General features: G+C 39.0%; 1 protein-coding gene across 1 annotated transcript; it reads left to right on the plus strand.

Annotated features, from left to right (window-relative positions):
* Positions 1-549: 549 nt before the first annotated feature.
* On the plus strand, positions 550-26,095 carry PCGF6 (polycomb group ring finger 6; the record flags this gene model as incomplete). Its single annotated transcript, XM_061459555.1, has 9 exons — positions 550-954; positions 2,482-2,581; positions 3,765-3,861; positions 4,445-4,500; positions 5,302-5,361; positions 6,293-6,401; positions 12,827-12,925; positions 19,094-19,180; positions 26,034-26,095. Coding segments are annotated over 8 exons (936 nt in total), but the record flags the coding sequence as incomplete, so codon positions are not given.
* Between the last annotated feature and the right edge of the window lie 1,853 nt (positions 26,096-27,948).

Genomic DNA, 27,948 nt, shown 5'->3' on the forward strand with positions numbered 1-27,948 from the left:
CGCTTTAGGGTAGCAGAGGTGGCGCGAATGCGGAGGAGTGTTTGAGAGGCGGCTGTTGCGCTGTAGGTGTTTTAGCACTAAGTAAGTGTTCCTTCGGATAGTGACTGTGCGGATGGGTACTGTGAAGTTCAGTGCCGCTCCTGGTGTACATACGCGGGAAACCGCGTTCAGAAATTGATTGTTTCGGCGTTAGTAGGCCACTTCTTAGAGTGAACAAAGGATGGCCTCTGGACTGTGTGCCCTTACTGGACTTACTCCGAATTAAACTGGTTACGGCTAGGTCAGTTGGTTTTTCAGGTATTTCTAATATTGCTGCTTCTTTCATTGGTAAATACAGATTTGTGATATTACAGAATAAAAACTTCCTTTTGAATGGAACTCGTATCTCATGATTGACGCACTTTTGTGATAAATTAAGCATTTGCCTGCGCTTCATTATTAGCCGAAGGAGCGTCGAGTGTAAAAACAAAAAGACTGAGAAAAGCTGTAAAAACTACAAGCCTCGGCGCATGCGCAGCTGCGGAGTCCTGTGCCTGCTCTAACTATAGTTCCCGGCGTGCCCCGCGCCGCAGGAGGCCTGTGGTGAGAGCTGCGCTCTGCTGTCCCCCGCCGGCGGCCGGCAGACGGTCCCGCGTCTGCTCCGGTCCCCGCCCCTCACCCCGAGCCGTGGACATGGAGGTGGACGTCGGCTCCGTGGTCTTGGGGCTGTCGGGCGGGGATGGAGCAGGCGCGGGCCCGGCCGATGAGGATCAGGAGATGGAAGGGGCTCCCAGCTGTTCGGGGGCGCACCCCGTCCCCTTCGAGTTCGAGCGGAGCCGCTCGGAGTTCAGCGCTGATGAGGACGACGACGAAGACGACGACGAAGAGGAGATGGAGGAAGAAGAGCTCGAGGGGGACCCCGGGACTCGGTTCGGGACTGACGACGGGGACCTCGACTCGGACGACGACCGTGAGGTAAAAGCGGGGACGGGGGGGGCGGCGACGCACCGGCTGCCACCCGCGCAACGGCTGTATCGCGCGCCAGGCCCCGCTCCCGGCGTGCTCGGCCCCGCTCCGTTGGTGGGAGCGTGCGGCTCGGGGCTGCGGGCCGGGGGTGGGGGGTTTGTGTGCTACAATGTCCCACAATAGCGGCACGGCCGGGGCCTGTGGGGGGCCGGGGCGGCTGCGACCAGGGCAGAGCGGGGCAGCGGACGGCCCTGAGGTGAGGGCAGCAGTGTGAGCGTGAGGGCACGAGGCGCTCGGGAGCAAGCCCTGCCTGCGGTGGGAATGCTGCTGGGTGTGAAGCGCTGTGTCTTCAGGGAGGCCCCGCGTCTGCAGCAGCCCGCGGTTACCAACCGGGTCCTCTAAGCAGTGGATGTCAACTTAGATGTTTTAGAAAGTTGTAGGTGCGAATCTGGACCCGTGTCTAGGCAATGTAATCCATGTGGTGATAGGCTTTTTATTATTACCCGAGTTAATTTTATCTGTCTCATGTAAATGAAGCCCTTGCAAACTCTTGGCATAGCTTGACAGGGTGGTAGAGGGAATGTTCAGAGAAGGGCAGTGAGGCTGGTGAACGATCCGAGCACAAGTCTTATGAGGAGTGGCTGAAGGAACTTGGAGTGTTTAGTCCGGAGAAGACTCAAGGCGGACCTTATTGTTCAACAGCTACCTGAAAGGAGGTTATAGTGAGGTGGCGGTCAGTCTCTTCTCCCAAGAGGCATGTGATAGGACAAGAGATCATGGCCTCAAGCTGTGCCAGGGGAGGTTTAGGTTGGATATTAGGAAAAATTTCTTCATCAAAAGGGTGATCAGATATTGGAACAGGCTGCCCAGAGCAGTGGTGGAATCGCTGTCCCTGGAAGTGTTAAACACTTAAAAAAACTTCTGAAAAAGTAGATGGGGCTCTTAGTAACATGGTTTAGTGGTGGACTTGGCAGTCCCTGGGTAAAGGTTGGACTTGATCTTAAAGATCTTTTTCAACCTAGTTGTTTTATGATTCTATGAAAGAAAATATGGGCAAAGTGACTGGTGTCATTGAGGGAAAGAAAGCCCTTTACTCTGGCTTTGAGACTAGAGGAAACAATATAAAAATCTAACACATTACCTTTTTCAGGCAGATCTTGGATCATTGCTATAGAATAAATCTGTTCTTTTTTGAGAAAGTATACTTCCAACATGAAAATATATTATTATGTGCTACCAATATGCACTTAAAGCTTGCTGATCAGTTGATATTCTGTTAAATAGTTTATCCAAAATAACTTTTCCCAAAGGAATCATTTATCGTTTGCTTTTTAGGTATGATTAATGAGACCCATTTGATTGCCATTCACAGAAATGTCAATTCAGAAAACTAGGTGAAAGTCTTTAGAAAAGGCCTGTGTATGAGGATTGATTGATGTCTTAGGAAAATCAGGATTTTTTGCCTGATTTAAGGCTGTGGAAATTTCATGGCTTAGCGTGTGTATTGAAACTCTTACAAACTGTCTTTGTTTGTAGCGTATGATAAATCTCGCAGAGTTGACCCCTTACATCCTGTGTTCCATCTGCAAAGGTTACTTTATTGATGCTACAACCATTACAGAATGTCTGCACACCTGTAAGTATCGGTATTTTCATTCTGAGAGTTTAGCTACAAATTCAAACAATAATCAGCTGTTGAGATGTTCTGGCTTCACAAAGATAATTCTCTGTTTGCAGTGACATGTTGTTTGTTCAGTTCCTTAAGGAAAATACATTTGTGGATGTTTTAAGCATCAGAAAATCATGAAATCAATCAATCATGAAGTCAGTTTAGTTTCCCAGGTTAAGAGGGAAGAAGATGTAGGGAAAGATAAATCCCAAATAAAACAAAAATAGAGCTACTTCTTTTTTTCTTTTTTTCTTTTTTCTTTTTTTTTTTTTTTTAACTATTTGGTTTTGAGTAGGCTCTAGGAATTTGAGTATATAACTGAGAAAAGGTTGAGTGGCTCTGCTCACAATGTACGAGAGAGTTTCCAAAACTGTTGTTGATATGTTTAAATTCACAAAACTCAGTAAGCAACTGTGTGGAAGTACCAGTTCAGACACAGAAAGGTTATATGCACCCATGGAGCCGTTAGTCTATGATCTGATGAGTAGAAATATTTGGATAATAAAAAACAGATTCCAGTACTCTTGTCATTTTTTCCCTCAATCCTTGTGTTAACGGTTTTTCCATTGCTAACACAACTGTTTTTTTCTCATAGCTAATAAAACTTTCTGTGAAGTTGCCACTTTCAGCCATTCTCGTGTTCCTACCTGAATCCAAGAATTACAGCTTCTTAGTCCTTCCAGCCACTACCAGAGGAAGAGCATGCCCTTCCCACCCCTCCTAACCTTCCCTTTCATGGGGCGCTGCTCGCTAGTTTGATATATACCATGTAACATTCAGGACAGTTTGTACTTCTGGAAAATGCACAGCTGTCTAGTAGGGACAGCATAATGTTGCAAGTGCAACTTGGTGGTGGTCTCTCAGAAGTTTCCTGGTAAATGTTACAGAAAGGCCTGATGTGTTCAGGCTGATATGGAGCTGATTTGATAGTGGGTTATTTAAGTATTTAAACTTAGTAGCTTTCCTTCCAAATTTTTAAAGTACATGTACAGTGAAAACAGCAGAGAGCTTCTGTTTACCTGAGTTGAACAAATTGCTTAATTCTGTCTCTGACAGACTTTGAGAGGTCTGGGTGTACTTGCTCCTCTTGCTTAAACAGATGGTATTGTGTAATGATGTGTAACTTCTATGGGGTTTCTTTTCTTTACAGTTTGTAAAAGCTGCATAGTGAGACACTTCTACTATAGCAACAGGTGTCCAAAATGCAATATTGTTGTACATCAGACACAACCCCTTTATAATATCAGGTAATAAGTTCATGCCATTTTTATGGGTTTGGGCCGGTTTGTGTTTTTCAAGTTGGGATGCTTGCTTTTAAATGTTCTGTTTTACAGACTTGTAGTGCTTTCCTGTTTCAAATGAATGAAGAGTGATAAGAAACAGACTGTTTTTTCTTTATATAAGTTTAATCACAACAGTGAGGATAAAATGCTCAATTTGTTTTATCTAGTTTGTACCCCTTCTTAGGATTTGTTCCCCCTCCCCAGGTGTTTTTATGCATTTGCTCTGTGTTACAGGTGATATGGGATCTTAATTTTGTGCTTTGATTTACTTTTAAACAGTTTTGTTGGCATAGTATACTTAACTCTGAAAATCGAGGTTTTAGTTTCTCGAATGGTATGTGAATTCTTGGAAGGGTGATGCTTTTAACATTACATGGCTTCTGTTGGAGCTCTTCTGTCAGGACATGAATATAGACAGATACAGAGTTCTTGCTCTGTCACCCTTCTCTTTGGGTGTCACATTTCAACAGTGTGTTTGGCATCTCTATAACCTTTTAATGAAAGCCATTCTGTATTGCACCAAAGACTCTTTTTTACTCTTTAACAGGCTGGACCGACAACTGCAAGACATAGTTTATAAATTAGTTGTCAATTTGGAGGAAAGTAAGTCCCTTTCTTTTTTTATTACCATCTAGAGATTTAAAAGACTGAACAGAAAACAGATTAATTCAAAGTCCTGTTTCTACTCTAGACTCTTTAAAATAGCTTTGTAATAGTTAGTTATAAATCTTCATCAATTACCTGTGACAACTGGCATCTTTCTGGTTGCTACATGCTATTATGGACAGTGGTACATATCCTATGAAACACAGGTTTCATGTCAAACACCATATCCAGATAAACATCCAAATAATATTTAATTGTCATATTTTTGTGTAAGTAGAGAAAATACCATTCCATGTAATAAGTTCACTTGGCTCAGTTGAAAAAAGGTTGCTAAGACTGATTCCCTCAAATGCTTTTACTTGTTTCTCACTGTCACATTATTTTTCTGATTTTTAGATGTGCTCACGCTCTCATGTCATTTACCTTGAACTTTGGGAGCAAATGAATCCGCACAGTTCACTTGGGTGGACTGAGTGAAATATACAGATCTAGTGGATATATATGGACTAAAGATGGTATAAAAATAGTCATGACAGCCAGAAGGATACTAGTTTTTGCAGCTATTTCAGCATAATTTATCACCAGTTTCTCTGATTTCTTCTCAGTTTTTACTAACAGACTCTTAGTCTGGGTATCTTAAGTGTCCCAGCCTCATATGGAATACTAGTGTTCATAAAGGTCTGTAGGAACTTGGAAAGTTTTCGCTGCTCTGACCACTGGAAACTATTTGGATATTCTCAGCATCTGAAATAACATTTTAATCTGTTTTATATTGTGTTGGGTTTATTTTTTTTTCAGGGGAGAAAAAACAAATGCATGACTTCTATAAAGAAAGAGGATTAGAAGTGCCCAAACCAGGTGAGCTGTAATCACTTTAGAGGACATCGTTAAGGAAGTCTTTAATATGCCATTTATTGGGCTTTCCTTGAAATATTAGCTCACATCTAAAGAAGATATGTAATATTGGAAGTAGGGGATTCTTGGTAGTCTGATTGCCTAGTCACAGTTCTCAGATTACAAGATAGATGGAACTGGCAGTACTTGAACCCAGACTGCAGTTGGATCGTGGGATTTTTTTTTTTTAACCATTATATTCTGCCTATAACCAGGAAATACAGATCAAATGTGTGTTAAATTTATTTTATGGCCCTTAATGCACTAGAGACATTATAAAGGAATAAAAATAAAAACTTCAAAGTCTGTTGACAAATGAGGAATTATTCCAATTATTTTTTGTCTTACTGTCAAATAACCAGCTCTTTGGAGACGTGCCATCCTGAAAGCTAATAAGATGCTGGTTCAGATACACAGCATGAAATGCATGAAATGCTGATTTAGTAATTTAAAAAAAAAAAGATTAATTACATGGGCTCTTTTTCCTTATGAGCTCATCTGTTTTGCTTGGCGCATGTGAGCATAGAATCATATAATAGTTAGGGTTGGAAAGGACCTTAAGATCATCTAGTTCCACCCCCCTGCCGTGGGCAGGGGCACCTCACACTAAACCATGTCACCCAAGGCTCTGTCCAACCTGGCCTTGAACACCGCCAGGGATGGAGCATTCACAGCTTCCTTGGGCAACCCATTCCAGTGCCTCACCACCCTTACAGTAAAGAACTTCTTCCTTATATCCAGTCTAAACTTCCCCTGTTTAAGTTTTAACCCGTTACCCCTTGTCCTATCACCAGAGTCCCTAGCAAAGAGTCCCTCTCCAGCATCCTTGTAGGCCCCCTCTTAAGCTGCTTTTATTTCAAGCTGTGTTTGCATTTTGGCTTTTTGAATATTTTAGCTGTCCCACAGCCTGTTCCAGTGAGCAGAGGAAGACCTCGAAAAGTTCTGGGCTCTGTGTTCCGGATCCCACCAGAGCTTGACATCTCCATACTGCTGGAGTTCATTGGGTGAGTTGTGGGCAAATGTAAGAGCAAGCACCTGAAGTGAGGTGCTGCTGGCATGTGTTGGACCTAATATTAACTAGCTCTTAGTTTTCACTGATTGTGTGTTTCTTTTCTATCTCAAAGCTGTTTTTAAATTATCGTAGTGTCAGCCAAGTATGCATAGCTAGATGTTGAACATACTTAAATTTGTAAGGTGTGTCTTCCTATGAAAATAGTTTCCTAAAAAGTGTAATTTTAAAATTTACATGTAATTGTTTAATTTTAAACCAGTCAGAAAACTTATAAAACTCTTTATTGCCTTAATTCCTGTAAGAGTCAGTACCGTTAGTGCTGGTAATGCTGGGATTTGCTCATAAACTCTGGGACTGCAACTACAATCTGGGCAGCAAAAGTAGCGTTCCCCTATATGTTATAGGTGGGGGTAATACCATGGTCTACTGTTAAGTTTGCCTGACAGTTTCACAGACTAATGAATTTTGCTGAAGCTTTTGTATGATGAGACACTTTAACCGTAGGATGTCAGGGGGAAATTAGCCCAAACACTTGCATTGTTTTCAGGAACACAAGAAGGAGAAATTGTATTGCTTTGTCCATATGCAGATTTATATGCTAGAGGTTATGTTACATGAGAGAGGGTAATTGAGAAAGGATTGAAAGCTGTAACTACTCTACTAGCATCACACAGTGTAGAAGCTCAATTGCAGGGAGGAGTGGCTTGCCTCTTGTGCAACTCTTACCCCTTTACTCAGATTGTGCCTACTTTTTGCCCTGACTTTGTCACCACTGTTCAGAGCCTGCAGTATGTAATCATAAGAAACTATTATATAAATGATGTAAAATTAAGCCCTCAGAAATCTGGAAATTATAGCTGCGAAGCATACCATCTCAATTCATCCTCATTCTTTGTAGACATCATGTCTTAATCTTTGTATGTTATGTCCAGTGTCTCCCAGGTGTCTCATTCAGAGTGCAGAACAGATTTCCTCCATGGTAAATTTTGGTCTGGCAGGTGGGGGGTGTGGTTTTTCATTCTGTTTGCTTCATTTTTGTGTTGTCTGTTATGTGGCTTCTCTATGTCTTTAAATAGATGAGGAGTGGGACTGCAGGAAGAGAAAGTCTTAGACTTTAACCTCCAGGAAACAATGCCTGACTGTTCTGCAGAATATCCTTGTGAATCCGCATATCTGACTTAATTTCAGTGTTCATTTTCTTTATGTCTGAGTTGCCGAGGTGTTGAATCTTCACAAGCACAGCTGAAAGCAGTAGGAGTTATGACTAAAACCATAGTATCAAGAGTTCCGCAGACAAATCCAATCTTGGATGTCCCATATTTGGCAATTGCAGTTCTTGGTTACCATTCAACACTGCCTCAGGTTCCTCTTTTTAAACAAGGTATTATACTGCCATTCTGCTGAGTAGGATGGTATGGAAATACATTCATGTGTTGAAGAAATGAGACTGAGGAAATTAATGCTTTTGCATTAAGAGTGGGATCATCATAAGTAAAGCCAAAAGCCATGTGTTGAGAGAGGCTCTTGGAGAGGAAAGCAAAGGCATTACAAATCTGTTCAGTATGTGACCATTGTGTATTGTACACTTGAAACTTAAATATAGCTTTTAATAGTACTTATAAAGGCTTTTTTTACAGGTACAGGGTCCCAGTGACCTGGGGCTCAGGCATTTTACCCATTGTGTAAAATGTGATGAAATCAGTATATACAAACATAAGGTAAAATGCTGTGTCTAAAATCTCAGTAGAAAAGAGTAAATCAAATGCCATCTACCCTACATTTATGTTGGGTTAGGGACTTACATGCTATTATTTTATTGCCTTGGCTGTGACTGTATCTTGTGGAGTTGCCATCTAGATAGAGTTTGAATGATGCCCATGCTGAGACCCAAGGTGGGTGCCAGCCACTGCTGTGCTGGCCCAGCAGGTGGCAGAGGGAGCGTGCTTTGCACCAGAAGCCCTTACTATTTCTCAATGATCATGTCACTGTAAAATGACTTTAAAAAAACAAAAATCAGATATTACTTCGAGGGTTGTCCCTGTCAGGCTGGAACACTTAGGTTGTCTTGGCTGCAGGATTAGATACAGTTTGAACTCACTGTAGTGAAAGTACTTCAGTTTAGATCTCCACTGTAAATGCTCCTCGTTACTTCCTCCTCCTGTGATTCTCAGCAGATATTTGGTTTTTTTGTTTCATTTTGTGTTTTTTTTTTTTTTAATATCCAAAAGCAATTTAGACTTCAAAAATAGTAAACATGGATCTACCTGTCTGTCAAATCAACGAGGATTTTTGAATCTGCGTTCTTGTATTTGTTTTTCTGGTAGTTTCATTTCAAGCTTCCATTCCAGTGTTGCCATTGAAGCAGGTAATATTGTGCAAAAACCATCTATACTAGGTGAAACTGTCCACTGTGGTTTTGTTACTTGGATGGAGGGAAGCACAGAATGTATCCAACAAAAAAAAAAAAAAAAAAGATGTTTTAACAGCATCTACTTTGCATTTTGTTTTAGTGGCTTTTTTAACCTTTGATCATCTTTTATACTTTATATGTTTAAAGGTTAATGTTCTCCTTTTCAGTGGTCAAAATCAAAGAGTTTATTTTGGTGATGAGACATTAAGAAAGCATTTTGCATAAAGAAAACTTGGAATGGGTTTGGTCAGCCAGCAGATATTGTTACTTTAAAATTATGAGACTATATGGTGACTAGAGTATATGATCTCATCACCTGTGGCTGTGGAACTGTATCAAAGAATTTCCACTGCTATAGTGGAAAAGCTTTTCTGTGTTTGTTTCTTAGTAACTTTAATTTTCATTTCAGTGGCAGAATTTGATGATAGTTTTACTTAACTCTGATACGTATTGAGAGGTGGAGATACTTGATTACAATAACTTGAAGTGCCATGCTAATGTGTGTCATGGGTTCAGCAGTAGCAGTCATGTTTCTCCTCCTTGGTAGCTGGTGCAGTGCAGTGTTTTGACTTTCGGCTCGGGAACAGAGCTGATAGAGATGTTTTGGTTTGGCCAAGGACTTTGTGAGCCTCATGCTCTGCCAGGGAGGAGGGGAAGCCGGGAGGAAGTAGAGACAGGACACCTGACCCAAACTGACCAAAGAGGTATTCCATACCACAGCACGTCATGCCCAGGATGTAACTGGGAGTTAGCCGGAAGGGCTGGGGAAACTGCAGGGTTGGAGGAGGTATCGGTCGGTGCTTGGTCGGGCTGAGGGGGGGCAAGTTATCGGTCGGCTGGTGCTGAGGTGTTGTATTCTGTTCCCTTGTTATTTCCTTTATCATTATTATCATTGGTGATAGCAGTAGTGATTTGTGTTATACCTTAGTTACTAAACTGTTCTTATCTCAACCCGTGGGAGTTGCATTCTTTTCGATTCTCCTCTCCGTCCCTCCAGGAGCAGGGGGAGGGCAAGAAAGGGGGGGGAAGTGAGCGAACGAATTACCTGTCTGGGTTTAAACCACGACAATGTGTGATCTGCACAAACATTGCAAATACATTTGTTTGCTATAGCAAATGGTTAGTAGACGTATGGGAGATTTATAGTGATGTTTGATTTTTTTGCCCTTTCCAACACAATGAAGTCCTCATATGTACATTCTTGCTAATGCAATCCAAGAATAGTGAAATGTCATGAATTGGGTTTAATTAATGGAGATGTGTACATGCTGCACTACAAGATGGGAGGTGTGGAGTATAAATGATCAGTAGTAAATCACATTCTCAGGCTGTGCAAATCAGCCTCTGTTAAAGCCAGCTGGGAATTTGGTCATTTGCTGCCTTTGTGTGTATTTCACCTTCCACAGAAACAGCTCCTCTTTTTCTGAGTTCCTAGATAGCATTAGTGTTAATCCTGTGATATAAATAGTCTAGAAAGCCAACAGCTGGCCCAGGAAGCTTTTTCGGTGGTTGGGCATGTTCTGGCAACAACTTCTTAGGTACTGTCTGTTAAAGTTCCAAATATCAAGGGTAATGAAGTATGGATGTTTAAGCAGCATTAATATTACAACCCGCTGAGATGAAAATAAATGTTATATTGTGTTTAAAATGGCTTTAGGCTGTGTGTTTGGGTTTTTTTCCATTTTCAGTAGACAAACCTAAAAGTCATAAATAAATTCAAAAGAAAGGTAGAGTACTGAATAAAGGGTAGAAGAAAAAGATACATACATAAATTCCATATAATATCATTTCACGTATTAGAGTTTAATGAGAGGAAGCTGGTTCAGGAAGTAAGATCGATGTGCCACACTGCTAAATCAGTAAGTCACTATTACAATTAAGAGCTTGAGGGTGTTGACTATGGACCTTTGCAATATTGACTGTGTTTACTCTTCTCTTGTTTTTTAGAGCTAATGAAGGCACAGGGAACTTTAAGGTACAGATGTTATTTGAATTTTTCTCTTATGATTTGCTTCAGAAATATGTATAACCTGAATGTATTTAATTTAGTTTGGTTTTTTTTGCACCAAGTGCAGCCTGAACTTTCATCATCATAGTAATAATCAACTTTGGATAACAGTGTACTTTCAAACATATTATTATATAGCATCACAGAATAAGAAAAGAATGCTTCTGAGGCTACATAATTGAAGTTTTGGTGGGAGAATTAAAATGACAATGAAATTTCACCTAGGTGATTCTATCTTGTTATTATTGCATATCTCTCCAAAAGATCTGCTACTGTGGCTTTTCTTGGAATCCTGAAAAAAAGGTGTAGACACTGTCTAAAATACTGGTTTCTGAGGAAGACTCTCTAATTGTAGTGGAAAGCTTGCACAGGTTATTCAGAGGAAGTATAGCCAGAGGTATAATACACTGCTATGCACTTAAGCATATAACAAAAAATATACAGATTTTGGACTGCACTCTGCCTTAGCCAGCAGAAAAATTATTCTTCATCCTTTCACTAACAAAGTTTAACTGAACAGTGGTTGTTCTGCCAAACAAGAAATAGTATTCCTAATCCTTGCTAAAGAATATGGCTCTTCTTCCAATACAGCTCTTCTTGCTAAGCTGTTTCGATACAAATTCATAGACGAACTACACATTGTTTACTGCCTTCATGATTTCATATGCTGTAGTTATAGATGCTCAGGGTGTGTCATGCCACTGTTTTGCCTAAACATTGAGAAAACAAGACTATTCACGGGCAAGAAGTAGATGTAATTTAAAATTATTCTGTATATATTGCATTTACCTTTTACTGTATTGGAATTGTAGGATTCAAAAATGGAAAGGCACAGAAAAATAGAATCTAAGAGATATGTAAATGGTGGAGTTAGCACGAATACTTTTGCTTGGTTGGGCTTTTTTTTTAAGCAGGGATGGTGAGGAGAAAACAGATTGTGAGGTCTGTGGCCATAAACTGTGATTTATACGTGCAGCAAGTATAAATTCAGCATCATCGAGCTTGAAGCAGATTGGTTCCCTAGGTCAGGTCTGACTCATTTCTAGCTCTTGTACATGAATAAATCAATCTATTGTTCCAAAACCACAGTTATCATAGATACATATTTAAATTCATGATTGAATTCAAGGGTAGTCCATGACCCTCTGACCCTTCTTTCAAACTGAAGGCATATGATGAACCATGATAGTAAATCACAGCTGTTCAGAAGTCAACATAAAAATCCAATTGGTTGACACAAGAAGTAATCCATTTATCACACCAAATGCAGTCATTTGCTGCCTCTGTGCCTCTTTGCTTAGCTGCCAGTGTCACCAGTCAGCTGCTTAAATTTTTATCCTAGAAGAGAGATACATTAATGTTTTTGAGGCTGGCATAACGGTGTCTTATCAGTGCAGTTTTTGCTGTGAATGTATTTAGAAATGATACAAAAAGATTTCAGACTAGTCTTGCCCTTGTGTTCTGCATAGTAGTATATTTTAATTGATTCTAGAATTTCATGGATTACGTTAATTCCAGCCCAAGCCATGATACTTCTAGAATGCTAAAGGACATGAACTCTTTGCATTATAAGATAACTTTGTTTAATTATCTGAATTGCGTTTGGCACACAAGCCTGATTTGGGGAAAATAAGGAAACTTCAGGAAATAGTTCATGTGCTTCTGATGAGTAAATGCTTGTGAGGGCAGAAATTTTTAAAATGCTGTGTAAATGCAGAATTAATAGCAAGTATCATTCTCTGGTACTTCAATAGTGAAACAGGACTGAAGTCAGTAGGTGGTTATTTTTAAATGTTTTAAACAGCAGGAAGTTTGACCCTGGAGTCTTAATACATATTTAGTTCTTTCCATATGAGGTAATCTGGAAGCAGGTCAGAGAAAGGTCAAAAAATTTAAGCTGTCTCCCTCTGTTATTGGGCTTTCACTTGGGTTTGGGGTTTTCAAGGGATGATGGCTGGAAATGTATTTTACCCTGAAATCTTCCATTTATTCTTTGCAGCCTTTGGAAAAGAAGTTTGTGCGTGTTTCTGGGGAGGCAACAATTGGACATGTGGAGAAATTCCTCAGAAGAAAAATGGATCTGGACCCTACTTGTCAGGTGTGTGACTTACAGTGGCATTTACAAGTTCACTGTGATCAGTGTAAATGCCTGCATTCAGACAGAGCATTCCATTGTGCATGAGAGTCTAAAAAGTAATGTTAGGCTCTTTTAATACCATAAGGATTAAAAAAAATGAAATGTGTGAAATGTGATCCACAAGGAGCAACTCAACTCACTTGCAACATGGTTAAATTTTCATTATAATACTTTATTATTTGCTTAGAGTTTCTAAAGTGCCATGTAAGATTTCAGCAGGTTAAATGCAAAACCAGAAGATAACTGTTTCAAAGATAAAACTGAGTATATAGACGGAAGAGTGTTGAACGTGGGAGGATATGAAAGGCAGAAACAGGTAGAAGCTGAATAACAGTAAAATTTAACTGAATGTTGAAGAAGCAAACAATGGCGAAGAAAGAATGATGCTGCAAGTGAATACAGTGAAAGATGGATGTAAATGTAAGGTATAAACACAGATGCAGGTACGTGCATTCAAATAAGAATTCAAAGGACCAGAATACGGTACAAAAGAATTTAACTTCATATTTGTCAACCATTTTGATAGGAATTATGTGTCAGAACCAGTTTTCAATTCTTCAGTGTAGTTCAGCAACCATTCAGTTGAGCAGATGCAGGAGTTCCATGATGTGTAAATGATTCTCAAAGCTGTCAGTTACTGGTAAATCAAGCTGATACTTGTATATAGGCAAATGGTGAAAGGTAAATGCTGGCTGTAGAGTTAAGGCTGTGTTTTCATACAGCAGTAGCTGTCTGAGACAATGCAGCATGACTGTGTGCCTTAGTAATGAGGATTTATTCATGCCATTTACCTTTTCAGTGGCAACAAAGCAAATTAGATATAAATTATTCATCAGTCTGAGGAAGTAATGTATTTTCAATTGCTGGTTTCCTCTCAGTGAGAGTCTGTAGCTTTCAGGTGGTAGTAACTTGATATTGTGAACAAATAAAAATAGTGTAAAAATGAGGCTAGAAAAAATTCTTACATTGAGTCATTTATGTGAGGGGAAGAAATTGTTTTGTTTGGGTTTTCTTTTGTAGTACAACAGAATCTCAGTTTTAAGGAGCACTGAGCCATCTGTAATGGAAAGTGCAGTTACCCATCTTTCAAAGTCAAGCTAGGCCTCCATGTTGGATATCTTCCAGATTTTGCAATCTTGAGGTCACGTAACACAGGTAACTTGAGGATTTTTTCTCCCATTTGATACTTCCTGCTTGGATGCCACCAGCAGGATGTGATCCACTCCTAATGGGTAAATATTACTGTGTCTCAAAAGCAGATGATACCAAGACTTCCTTTCACCCAGTTACTTTTGTCACTGCTAGTATTCAGTTTGCCATCCTGGAGTGTAAGGCACAGTCATGGGCTAGTTCTAACCTCTTGGTCTCTTCTGTGCAAGCCCTGCCTGTCTGGAGAAAATGTTAAATCTTCTTTTTTCTACAGTCAGATTTGTTGGCTGCTGGTTTCCCCCCCTCTTAAGTGATCTGCTCCTATTATTTTATCAGTAAGTATTTTTTTTTGTCACTGGAAACCTGAAGTTGATTTTCACGCCACAAATTATGACTGATTTCTTGAAGATATTCAGGCTTATTTTTAAAAGATTAGAGAATTAGGGAAACAAAGCAGGAAGCATTTCTCTTGTCCTGATTGATAAATCCCTGTATGACAGTGAAATTAAGATTAAAGAAATGTGTGTACTAAGCTGTCACCTTCTCATTGTAGTATGCAGAATTGAAGTTGTTTGTATGTTGGTAAACATACAAAAAGTGGAAGATATGTCAGATATGTGACTGAAGATTTAATAAGCCTAATGAGACATGGTTTTTCTTCAGCTTCCTTGGATGACTAATAAAATGGAAACTGTAAAATCTAGGAAGAACCTGAATATAAATTAGCACAGCAGAAGATTTTAGGGAAATAGGTTGGAAACCATATGTGCAAAGTATATAAATGTAAAGGGTGCTTGGTTGGTTTTAGAAATTTGGATGAGTGAGGACTGTAGTGGTTCATTTCCTGTAGGGTTCCCCAAAATATGTTAAGAAATAGATACGAAGCACAGAAAGTTTTTTAGTATTACTTCTTGAATTCTGATTTTGATCTCTCTCCACTTCTTTGTTACCTAAAATAATCAATTTTTATATAAAATATCAGGAGTTTGGTGTGCTCAGCTTGGGACTAGAGTCCAAGAACTAGATTCCCTTGGGAAGCTAGGAAATTTCTTTCAGAAATGCACGTTTCTGGCATTATAGTGCTAAAATGCACTGCACTGATCTCCAGAAAACTTCCTGCCGCAGTGTTTAATTGTGCCTTACCTGGTGCTTGGAAAGATTTGACTGTAAGGAGGGCACAGAGTCTTTCCTCCATTCTCTCCTTAGTATTTCAGTTGCATTTTTGGCTTCGTTATTGAAACTTCTAGTAAGGAGGCTAGGTGTGCTTATTTTGTGACTGGGATCAGTTCCTACTGAGCATCAGCTTAATTTGACAGTCTGTGGAAGTATTATTTTGGAACATTTTGTTTGTTCCCTGTTAAAGCATGTTCAGCAACCAAGTGGTAGAAAGCATGTTACTCATTCTTTTGAGCTACTGACTGTGCTTGGACCTCTTTGACTTAATTTGTGTAGAATATTAGATAATATTTGCATTTTTTCATTAACCTGCAGAAGTGGGTTGCATTGAGGTTAATGAAAATGTGAAATAAGCAATCTGACTCATGACAGTATAAATAAAAATCTAAAAAGCAGTTGAAGTCACTGTGTATGTTTTCTCCTAGTCTGAGGCCTCAAATTATTTCTAGACTTCCATATTTGAGTTTGCAAATGGATTAACATTCAGATTTCATAGTTTATCTCCAAGGTTAAGGCTTTGTTTATTTTTGTCTACCACTTGAGCTGACAGACTGTGGTTTACTCTTTCTGCTGCTTTGTTTTGATCTCTGTGCTTTGGCCATAAATTTTCTGTAGGTGTTTATATTTCTAATGACAAGGTCTGTCTTGAATATTATTGCTGGAATTTGATGGGGGATGCATGAAAATAATTTTTGAGCAACTGGAATTTTTAGTAATAACTAAGTAGGTAACATTTAATTTGGGTTAAACACAGGCTATGTTGCTTGGAATCCATTAGGTAGTTGGCATCAGCATCTACTGCACGTCTGTATAGTTTGCATTCTGCGGAAGAGTGGGGAGAAAATGAGAAATTTTCTGCAAAGTGTTATTTCTTTTGAGGTCATCCTGCAGCACTATTTCTTGCCATTCAGTCTGTGAAAGACTGCTGAAAGACTTGCAGCTTGGCTGGTTTGAATTCCTTAATGTAGCCTATGGAATGGAAATGTTCCGTAATCAGATGTGTGTAAACCACAGCCTAGGGAAAGACCAGAAGAAAGTCTGCGCTCACATAGCGTAGTTGCTGATGCAGTTTCTTTATGCTAGTCTTAGACACTGGAATTGAAGTATCTGGTACCTTTGAAAAGTAAATAGCAGCTAGAGAAATGGAAAGATTTGTCAGCTTTTTGTATAACTAGCCCAAATACTCATGTCAATCTCTAAAACTTTGTTTTTTCCTTATCCTTCCCTGGATAGTATGGGTTGGCATAGAAACTACTGACTGGAGTCTACTGCTTTCTGGGCCAAATTGTTCCTTGGTATTAATTTTATGTGGAATGTCCCTTGCATGAATATTTTCCAATTTTATCTCCATCCTACTTAGTATTAACATGTAACTGACTGTTATCATGGCTTTTAGAGAAATAGCTAATAACAGACATGCCACCTAAAGAGCATAAGTGGCATAATAGAAAGGCTGCTTTAATAAGAATTTTAACAGAGCTGTTAGGAGACTGACTGTACATCAGCAGCACCTTCATGTTTCCTTGCAGCGAAAGGTCAAATGATACTTACTGCTTCCTCACTGCCTATCAGTACTAGCTGGCTTCAATCTCACCTGTCAGTTGAAATTATAGTAAATCCATAGTACTTGAGGTGCTGGTGCTTCTTTTACAATGGAACATATTAATTCTTGTATGGTACAAAGATTCCTCCGAGACACGTTTCACAACTGATTTTCATGCTGAGCTGGGTTTTTTTCATTTTATGTTCTTATTCTCTTGTCTTTATAGAATGACTCCTAGCATCAAATTAGCAGGCAGAAGTTCAGACTTTGGTACTGGAACGAGTTGATTGGACGTTTGGTATTCAGAGCACTCTAACATTAAATGTGAAAAACTTACAATGTATTAGAAGATACTGAATCTTTAATGATGAGCATTTAAAACTGGAGCAGCAGGGTCAGAGTGGGATATTTTCAAACAAGCATTCTGATTCTGTTTTGAAACGTTGTCAGCAGTTGTCACTGTGTCATTGGCATCCTATATTGGGCAAATAGATTAGATTTTCTGTTTCTGTAGAATATATAAAATATCTATGTGTGTATCTTCAGTGAGAGCAAGATTGAGTTTTCAGTGCCTTAATGGGTTTTTTTAAATTATAAAAGAAAATCTATAAAGCAAAAGTGATTAAACTTGTATATCACTGAAGAGCAAAGCAGATATGTCGTCCTTCCTGCAGTAATAACTAGAGGGTAGAATACATGGGAAACAGCAGAAATAACTGTAGCCAGCTTTCAAAAAGAAATATATTTCTTACAGGTTCTGTGTTAAATGCATCAAATGTTGCTGTTAAATGTATACACGTGTGTGTATATATGTATCAATAGATAATCAGTATTTAATGTTACATCCAGATTAGTTTTTACTTGCTGGTTTTGTCCTAGAAGCTAAAATCAAAAGTAATGCTGAGCAGTTCATATCTTCTGTGCATTAAAATTCAACCTAGCATGAACAGAATATCCCACATCATTCTCATACTATACAGATGGTGAGGTAAATTAGCCCTTTCTGAGTCTCCAAGGAGTAGAATTCCTGTGTTTTGATTCTCACAACAATGCAGTCTGCCAGCATGAGACATAAATCTTCCCAAATCTTTTCATGAAGACTGAGAGAGAGAGAGAGAGGGAGAGAGTGGGTCAGCACATGGAAGAGCATAAATCCAGGGGAATTGAACAGCTTAAGCACAGAGTGTATCCTATAGTGAAGTGTCTGTGGAAGAGAATACATAATGACATTGCAGTATGCTCCCCCACTACTGCAGTGGCAGAGCTTAGATGTTTTCCTTGCAGAAAGCTTCTGGACAGCTCGTTGTCAATGCTCTTAACTTTAACTTTGAGGTTTTGTCATAAGTCACAGATGACAGCTCTCATTTCTGTATCTAAAAATTGCTCATAAGCAAAATGTAACCAAGCTGCAGTTGAGAGGGAAACAGTGCTGTGTTAGCTGCTCTAATTTAGAATGTTAGAGACTGGATTTGCATTATGCGAAGTAAATTCATAAACAGGCTTATTTTTTATAATAGTCAAGGCAGGGAATTCAGAATAGCCCACTTATTCATTTTATTTATTTTTTTTTCCCCAAAAAAAAATAATTACTGGTTTTGTGGGTAGTTACTTAATAAAAGTGCCTCCTGTGGAATTGCAGATCTCAGTGACGTAGTTTAGCTGCATTAGAGGACATCACTTAGAATTGCTGAGTATGTCCTTTACTTGCATCACAGAGCTATTGATTGCACTTCGAAAGAGGACTGTGGGATGTGGTTGCTGACAGTGGCATACAGTGAGCTTTTCTATTAAAATACTTCTTCAAACAGTCATACTAAGCAGGCTTATTCACGTGTTTTCTCACTCAAGGTAGGAATGAGGGTAGCAATGGCTCGCTGTCAGCGGCACAGGCACCTTGCCGTCTTTTGCAGCTAATGAATGACTCTGGATGTTTTGGGGATTGTTTTAATGCATGCTCTAAATGCACATTAAATTTGTCACAGGTTTTACTAGAGAACTTTTTTCAGCGGAGGCACAAAACTGGGAGTGAAACAATAAAACTGTTCCAGAAGTGAGCTCCAGGTTAGGGGCATGGGGTAGGAAACATTAGGGCAATGCAGCAGCGCTGTCTGTGCTAAATACATTTGGCCAACAAAGGTGAAGATGCCTTTATTGTCTAACATGCTAGAATTGAACTCTTGTGATCCATTTTAAAGGACTTAGATACCATTTCACTTGTCCAAAGGTAGGTTGAACTTGATGGTGTTTATGTTCTTTCACAGGTGGACATAATATGTGGTGATCACCTCCTAGAACACTACCAGACTCTGAGGGAAATTCGTCAAGCGATAGGAGAGAGTGCAGTACAGGTATATATGGCAGCTTGGGCTTTGCTCCAGGTTTTCTGTTTTAAAGTAAAAGACTTCCTTCCTTAAGCTCGCAGGTAGCAGCAGCTTGTCTGAAGAAGTCACTATGAAAAATTTTTCCAGCTTACACAAAATGTGTTTTATATTGCAAGTGGAGTTGAGAAGTACACCATGTGCTAAGAGTACTCTTTATCCTTTGATAATGACCTGGACATGAGGGCTTTGTGGTGGTTTTTTTTCCTATTCTGAAACAGGTTGTTACCAGTGATAAATCATACCAGCCTTTCTTTCAATTAACATTCCTTGTCTTCCTCCTTGGAGGTTGCATCTCTGCAAGAAATGGAAGGACCTGAAGCATCTGAAATAAGGCCAGCCTTGTGATTAGGTCAGGGTCATAACCTTGCTTATAAAAACACAAACCAAATATACCAATCCTGAGTGTATAGACAGCAATTTCTTGTTGATAGTTTACTGTCTTAAGTGCTGCTGGCTCTGCAAATAAGAAAGCATTTTCTTACTTCCTTGGGACTCTTTTCAAGCATCTTTATAATGGGAAGGGTCATACCATTTTAGAAGTGCAGCAAAAGCAGTGAAGTGATCTGTCCAGTGCATAGTAAGACACAGATGTAAAATTGTGAGGAATGGTAAGCTGTTTATGTAAACTTGGATATCTGAAAAGTTACTGTTTAATCCAATACAGTAGGAAGAAATAGGATTTAGATAGGTATTTTCTGCCCAAGTGAACCCATCTGTCTTGATACGTAGCCTTGGACATGCAGTGGGCAGGAATGGAGAAGACACAGTGACACAGACCTTCACCTACTGCAGGGTGTAGTTAAGCTGGCACTGAGGAGATGGCAAAAGGGCTAAAATAACAAATTCAGTTCTCTTGACTTATTTGTGCACACATATGCACAATCTTTTGCACGTAAATTTCCTGCTGAGCCCTTTCAAGCCCCCACAAGAGGATTTCTGGGTCAAGTGGAAAGTTGATTTTGAGGTATCTTAGACACTGCTTCACCTGTACCTGATCTGAGTAACAAGGAGGAGTCCCCTAGTCAGGGCAGACAAGTGTGGCTAATGCTAGTGCTGGCGCCCATTAAAAATCTTTGAGGCTTGTGTGTACCTCCGTTTCTGCAGTCAAAGGGAATAAATGCCATACTTGATGGTTTAGCTGTTCATATAATAACATGCAGAAATAAATAAAGTGTAAACTAACCTACTTTAGGGAGCAAGGGATAGAAACCAAGAGGAAGCCAGCACTGGTAACAAACTTGCTTCTAGCATAATGAGCTCATAGTAAATACAGCAATCAACACATAGGGATGGAAGTGTCCTCTACTGAAAGCTTCAGTAAATAGCAGGGGGTGATTTATTTCTCAGTCCAGGGGTATAGTCAAATGTACATGCTTTTAGACTTCATCTTAGCACAAAAGCTTTTCCTGTATGAGAAATGCTCTTAGGGAAACACTAAAGAAAACTTCATCAGTTTGATTTCTGACATGATCTGTCTAGTTGAAGTTTAGTGTCTTTCATTTCTTGTCAGAATTGGGTCTGCCTGACTGATGTTTAGTGGCTAAGTACCAGTCAGCAGCTCCACAAGGAGAACAGTTGTCTTGAGATACATTCTCCAGTGATGTTTCAAATCTCGTTATTACAAAATCAGTATGCTAGTGATGAATTCTTGCAAGCATGCTCTACTGGGCAAAGAGAAGATTTTTGCTTTTTGTGGAGTCTTGTGCTTTCACTTTAGCAAGGAAATTTGAAAGCTTGGTTTCACCCTTAATTTTTCTTCATTACAGAACCTCTTAGGATGCCGAATAGTTGCAATTGGAATGTTAGAAATAAAGCACAATTGCTTCTTGATACTGAAATAATTCTAGAAGTTTCATAGTTTATAGTCTTACATTGTATTATTTATCAGAAATCAAGAGGATGCGTTTCCAGGATTAAAAAACCTTGGAAATATGTTTTCAGACAATTATCCAGAAGAAAAAAAAGATAGGTCAAATCTACAAATGGTAAGGATTATTTCTTTTTTCACCAAGACCTGAAATTCAGTGAGGGGCATGATTGTCCTTGCCCAGTGCAACTACAACTACAGAAGAGCGCTTGATGGATTTTACATTGAGCTCCAAGGGCATCCTGTGCCATCAGAACCTTCCAGCCTTTCCAAACCAGTGTTGGAGCTTGGCTGCTCCTAGCAGTTCTCACTAGGATACTGAAACACTCTTCAAAACTGCCATTGTCATTTACAGTTTCTGAGGGTCATTATAGATGCTTCATGCTAAGAAAATTGCTTCAGTAGCTACTTACGCAATACAAAGTCATTTAAAGGAGTAAACACTGGGGGGTTTTATTTAGATAAGTACAGACACTGCCAGAGGAGGAAAATAACTGCTCTTGAGTCACGTTTTTTTACTTGCAAGTTCATTGATGACAGCAGTTATTATTTTGCTGAGAAAAGTGATATAAAAAATGCAGGTAAGTTTCTCTTTGCCAAAGGCATTAGTTTTAACATGCATTCTTTGGCAGCATTTACATTGTAAGTTTCTTCCAACGCAATGCAGCAAAACATATTGGGTGTGAGATTTATTTTTTAGGACCATAATTATTGTAATTTTTTAGGGGCTTTTATTCCTCCTGAATGGTTCTTAAATGCTCAAGATTGTCTTATGAAGATTTGGAGTGAGCTTGTTTTTTTTTTTTCCCTACTGAGTAACATTGTGTAGTGATGCCTTAGAGCCTCAACGTAAGTCTTCTGTAGGAACAAGCTAGCAGGATTTTAGCTGTTCTGAATTACTATGTGCCTTTCCAACAAGTGTGGGAAGATCAACTGTGATCTGATGTTAAAAATAAATATTCCTGACATTCACCCCATCATAACCTATTCAGCTTGTTTTATGGAGTAAATAGGCAAGAAATTTTAGTGCTTGAATGGAAACAATTAACATGGTAGTTTCCAAGAAGTAAATATAAGACTAAAAAAATCAGCAATAAATCATGTTTAATCCTGTAGATCTGAAGGTATTTTAAGACTTCTGAGATTGGGTGGTAGGTTGAGTCTTTCTAATTAGCTGAAAGTAGGATTTCTAGCTCTGTTTAGAGCTAAAACATAAAAAATTTGCTGCGTATAATTTAAGCAAAGTGGCTTTTTTCATATATAATTTCTAAAACAATGTAAATTGTTTTAATTATTTTAAATTTACAGCAAAAAGAGATGAAAGACACTGATAGAAATCTTTTAAAAGGCTTAATTTTGTAACCAAACATTGAGATATGCCTGTAATTAAAAGTTTGATCAAGTAGCTGAGGAAGGAAGATTGTTGTTAACTATGTGGGAATATAATTTCTACCCCTCCCCTCTGCTGCACGAGTGCAGTGTGATCCAAGCTGCTCGTTATTTTCACTTGTCTGAAACTGACCTCCTCAGGGCAGTGTATCATTGATGGATGTAGTAAGTTCACACATGGGAAAAGCTAGAAAGAGGAGTAGCTTCCTTTATGTCCTTGGCCCTCAGCGCAGAGGTCTTGCAGATTATAATGGTCTCTGTAGTTCTCACCTTTTATAGCCCAGTGCTGCCGTATTTTTTTGTTCTCCTGAGCTAGGCAGTAAGAGCTGTGATCTAAGTTAATTACTGTGACCCTCTAGCGCACATCTGCTGTGGAAGTGGTTTACTCTCTGCTGTGGGGATATTGAATTTGGAAAGCGGGGCACTTCTGGTTGCTCCTGCTTTATAACATCAGAAAGTGTATATGCTGTAATGTTCTGCTCTGTCAGTTCCACTCTAAAGTTTATGGTTGTGTGTAACAGTACAATTTTCTTAGGTCAGGTTCACAAATGTGTGGCAAAAAAACACTGGAGAGTTTTGCTTTTGTGGGGAGGAGGAGGGATGTCTGATTTGGCCTGATTTGAGATTTGTAATAAGCAGTGAAATAATAATAAGCAGTTCCCCGTTTGGATTTTTTTTTTAAGAACAGTACCAAGAGAAAGCAGCTGAACATATATAGAAATGTATAGTGCTTAAAAAGTGAATAATTACAGAGTAAGCAGTGCCACTATTGGCTGAACTCTCAACTTCTGTTTGTACAGGGGCATTACAGTCGGTTTGGTCTTTGGTTTAACAGGGGTATTTCCTGTGTAGATAGATAGATAAATTTAAATATCCTACTGCCAAATAGGACATTTGAGACCTCATTCATCAAAGAATACATTGTAGCATTTTTCTTTCCTTTAAGAAACTCTGCTGTAGAGAAAAATAGTGTTTTGACTACAGTTCTCCAAAAAAGGAAGCTTGAATGTGTGTTACTTTTTCAGTGGGAGTAGCTCACAAGCACAAGGAATAAGTATACCTTTGTGAAGGTGTAACAGTGTACTGTGTGTCAAAAGGTCCATAAGTAACTTCACAGTGCCTGTTCTACCTGACAAAAAGTGAGAACACTTCTTCATGTTGCAACACAGTCTTCCCACCTTATGCTACGCATGAAGTGAGTTAAAGCTCCTGTCTCCTCTTATATGTGTTTAGGAATTAGCAACAGATTTCTGGTTATTATCAGGATGAGAAGATGGAGTGTTAGTGAGCAGGCACTAATATAACGAACCAGGAATAAAATAAGGTTTTGTCATGCCTGCCCATTGACCTTAAGGTTGGTTGGCACCTGTCCTACACTAGGCCCTCATTTGTCATCATAAGCATCTTTTAAATGAAAGTGAAGCTGCATGAGACTCACAGAGCATGTTTGCTGTTGCTCTGAAGCCATTTGTATCATCTGTAGCTGTAGAGTTAGGGAACAAGTATATTTGTTGTAGCTTGACTATAGTCTCCTTTGTATGTGTTCTAATGTGCTGCCCTTTCCAGCATCAGCCTTCTGGTTGGTCTTAATGGTTCTTTTAAAATAGTACTTTGATCCAGTTTTCTCAGTGCCTCCATTTTAACCCCTTTTTCAGATCTTCAGTCTTGATCTTATGACTGACATCACCATGCCCAGTGATTTGGATTTGATTGTCTTTAGGTTTGTCTTTAGGGTGCCAGAAGTTTGTAGATTCAGAAGCAACAGACCAAGTTCATAGAAGTCAAGTCATCAGAAGACACTTCAATACAAAGCAACATTGACTTAGCGCTCAGGAACTTCCTGAGAAAGGCTTTTGAAAATGGAAAAATTTATAGGGAGGTAGCATTCTTTCCCTTTTCATGTATTTTTATCAAGATTTTCACCATGGGGCTGGCTAGCCCTTGGGTCTGTGCTGACATGGCCATTCTTAGGACCTTGTATTTTTAAATTTTGGGGATTTTTAATTGGCTTTTTTTTGGTGCCTCTTTTCCTGACTTAGAATATTAATCTCCTTTTTAAGTAAATGAAAATATCAGTAACCAGAAGCAGAGTTTCAGGTTTTACTAAATGAGCATGTTGGCTAAATTGATGAAAGCATTGCTGCTGCAGATCTGTTCTCCTTTGCTATGAATCTCTTTTCTTTCACCATCACATTTGAAAACTTCAATAGCTGTTCCACTTTCTTTTTTCCTTGAAAATAACATATTGCACCTTTTTTCCACCCACACACACCCCCCAGAGCAGTAGCTTTGTTTCCAGTGTTTCCACCATTTAGCTGTTAGACAAAGCTAAAACAACTAATGGTAGAAGAGAGAGTAAAATAATTATACACAATAACAATTAGGGTGTTTTTCTGCTGAAAGAACTTTGTGGCACTGGAGGCAAAACAAGGCTATTTTTCAAAGGAAAGGTCATTTTCCAGGCAGAACTTAGAGGTGTTGATAGGCACTGTCTGAAAAGAATTCCTAAGGGAATTAAAAAGATCATGTCATGGAGACATGGAAAAGCACAGCCTTTTTGAGATCAATTTCTTGATCTTAAATTTCCTTCAGTGCAAAATGGCTCAGAGATTTCTTTTTTTTGTGAGTAGTTGAGGCTACACCATCCAGTCAGAAGCATTTTTACATTCATAACAAATTATTATATATGTATTCTTCCAAAACACTGTGTTTAGACCAATATGGTACTTTCTACTGTTATTGTATTATAATACAGAACCTGTAAAATGGTAAGAGTCTTACTATTGTTTTTATAATTAACTTTTTAAGATTTAATTTCTTTTAATGGGCTGGTATACACACACCCCCCCCAAGCGTATAACTTCTCTGGAACATACGTTATCTTACATACTATAAAGACGTCTATGGCAGAAAGTTCTAACATTGTGATTAATGTATTTCTCTCTTCAAAAGAAAACTTTTTTTAAAGCCTGTCCATATAAGAGGTCATTTAAACAAGTCAGATTTCCAGTGGATCAGTGGTGGAAGCAGACTGTGAGTGCTAGACCTTTCACCAACTGTGTGGGAAATAAGTGACATAAGTAAGACTAATGAGTCAGGAAGTGTCCAGTTTCACAGATGAAAGGTTTTTTTATTGTGGAGCAGTCTCAAAAGAGGAGAAACATGACTTAATGTGTAGTAGCAATCTGCACTCTTCCAGTACAGCTTTTGGCAGCATCTTTCTGCCCCACAGTATCATGTTGGAAAGCAACATGAGTTGCACATGACAACCTATTGTATGAAGATGAGATAATCTCGGTATAACTTTAAAATAAAAGCAAAGTACCAGATTTTCCTACTTTTTTGACACCATTCTCCAGCTCAAAGAGTAGAGGGGAATATAATTATTTGTTTTGATATTTCAGAACTTTCATTCACTCTATGGAGGGGCACAGTATAAAATGGTGAGGGAGATGGAAGCTGAGGTTCTACCATGCAGTAGTGACTGTCATAACAGGCGGTGACAGAAATGATTCATGAAGAAGGTGAATTGGTGTGATGATAGTTTCTTTCTCTTCTCTCTAGGATGGTTTACTTGTTCTGCACTATGGCCTGGTGGTATCTCCGATGACTGTAACGTAAAGATTGGTAGAATATTACAAGGCAAAAGAATCCGAAATCATCAAGCTTCTTCACTGCTGTTTCTCACCAAAGAAGGCCATCATATTTCCTGTGACTGGAAGCAAGGAACTACCATGAACTACTGTATGCTTATAATGTAACGTCTGACTTTACCATTGTCAAAAACCAGCTTCTGTAAGTACAGCTATAGATGTTGCTATGCTTTGTGTTACAAATTACTGTCTTCAAATTTCACTCTGCTCAGGGAATTGAAATGCTCAGAGTAGCTGCATTTTTTTACTTCCTAAAGCCACAAGATCTCATGGGGTGAACAGCCTTTTTTTTCCTCTAAACTATTAGATATTGCTTGTTTTCTAAGTGTCTAGCTAGAACAGCACTCTCAGGGATGATCTTCAGTGGGCAGTATAAGTTATCTTGGGGAGGAGACAGTCATTTGCCTGAAAAATAAAGTGTACTGTGATCATCTGTCTTCAGATATGATTTGGGAAGAGGAAGGGAACTTTAGAAATGCATACCAAAATAGGTAGAAAATGATGTATTGTAAGCATTGGGTTTTGAGAAGTAGCATTAAATTTAATTGTTTTTCTTGAAGAAAAACAATTTCGTTTGCACTGGAAATATATTTGCTGGTAGTTTGGCTTATACCAAATGGTGGATCATGCATCTCTAGTCTTAATGGAGATGAGCCGGCTGTGAGCTGGTTAAACTATGCATGAAAATTAAAAAGGTAGCACCTCTTTCTACCTGCTTGCTGTATGTAAAATAATCACTGTCAGCCTCATTCTGCTGTCATGTAAGATCCATCAGCTGACTTGACTAGCAGGAGCATAAATCCTTTAGCACATAGCTTTCTAGCTGCCATGGAGATGGTAGTTTTTTACGCTCTTTTTTAATGTGTTTCAGTGCGTTGTAGTGGAGACCAGGGTTGAGTAATATAATACTAGCTTGTTACTGCCAGGGTCACAGAGGACATTAAGGAACTTTAATTTTAACATATTTAACATACTAGATTTTGTGGCAACTGTAATAATTATGTTTTTCTGTTTCCATGGTTTCTTGCACAGCATTAAGGACCAGAGTTTTGTGTCTTAACAGTCTTGCTGCATACTAGGTCATCAGTGTGGGGATTCATGAAAGCTGCCATTATGTACCGGGTCCCCTCCCTATAGTCAGATTTGGGAGAGGGGGGGGATTCCTTTGTAAGGCATTTTGGAGCACCCAGGTTAGCTGAAATGCACTTGCTTGCTGCCAGCCTAAGAGGACTGGCATCCTTTGTTTAAAGAAAGCTTTCATGAATCCTTCCTCAGGTCTTTACAATAAATGTTCTGTATCGTCTGTGAAGGTGATGCCGTAACAAAAAAAGTCTTATTTAAATTAATTATTGTAATGCTTCTAAAATAACAAAAACATTTGTAGCTACAAATTCCTATTTTACCTTTGAAGTTTGTATAAAAGTAGTGTTTAAAATGCAGCAAAAAATGAGATTATTTTGTAAACACTTTGTGAGTTGTGTTGATAAGAGATTATATATTGTAACAGTAAAATAAACTTTATTTTAGCCAACTTAAAATTGAGCTCCTGTATTTCCATGTCATGCTTCCTGTGTCAGGCTTAGAATTAGAGCAGTTGATATTGAAACTGCTGGGTATGCTCTGGGGTTATATAGAATGATGAATTTAAATTAGGAGGTTCAGTGGTGAAGGGTAGTTTCATACCAGAATCTTCACTGGAGCTAACTGTGTGGTATCCTCAGCTGGAGTAACATGGAAATCTGTGACTTTCCTTTTAATGAGGATTTCAGTGAGAAATAACTCAGTAAAGATGTCAAAATGATTTTTTCAACACAGATACAGGAGAA

This window comes from Pezoporus flaviventris, unplaced genomic scaffold (genome assembly GCF_033815535.1).
Source record: "Pezoporus flaviventris isolate CSIRO_AGI_PZ_B2104156 unplaced genomic scaffold, CSIRO_AGI_Pfla_v1 ptg000029l, whole genome shotgun sequence".
Taxonomy (NCBI): Eukaryota; Metazoa; Chordata; class Aves; order Psittaciformes; family Psittacidae; genus Pezoporus; species Pezoporus flaviventris.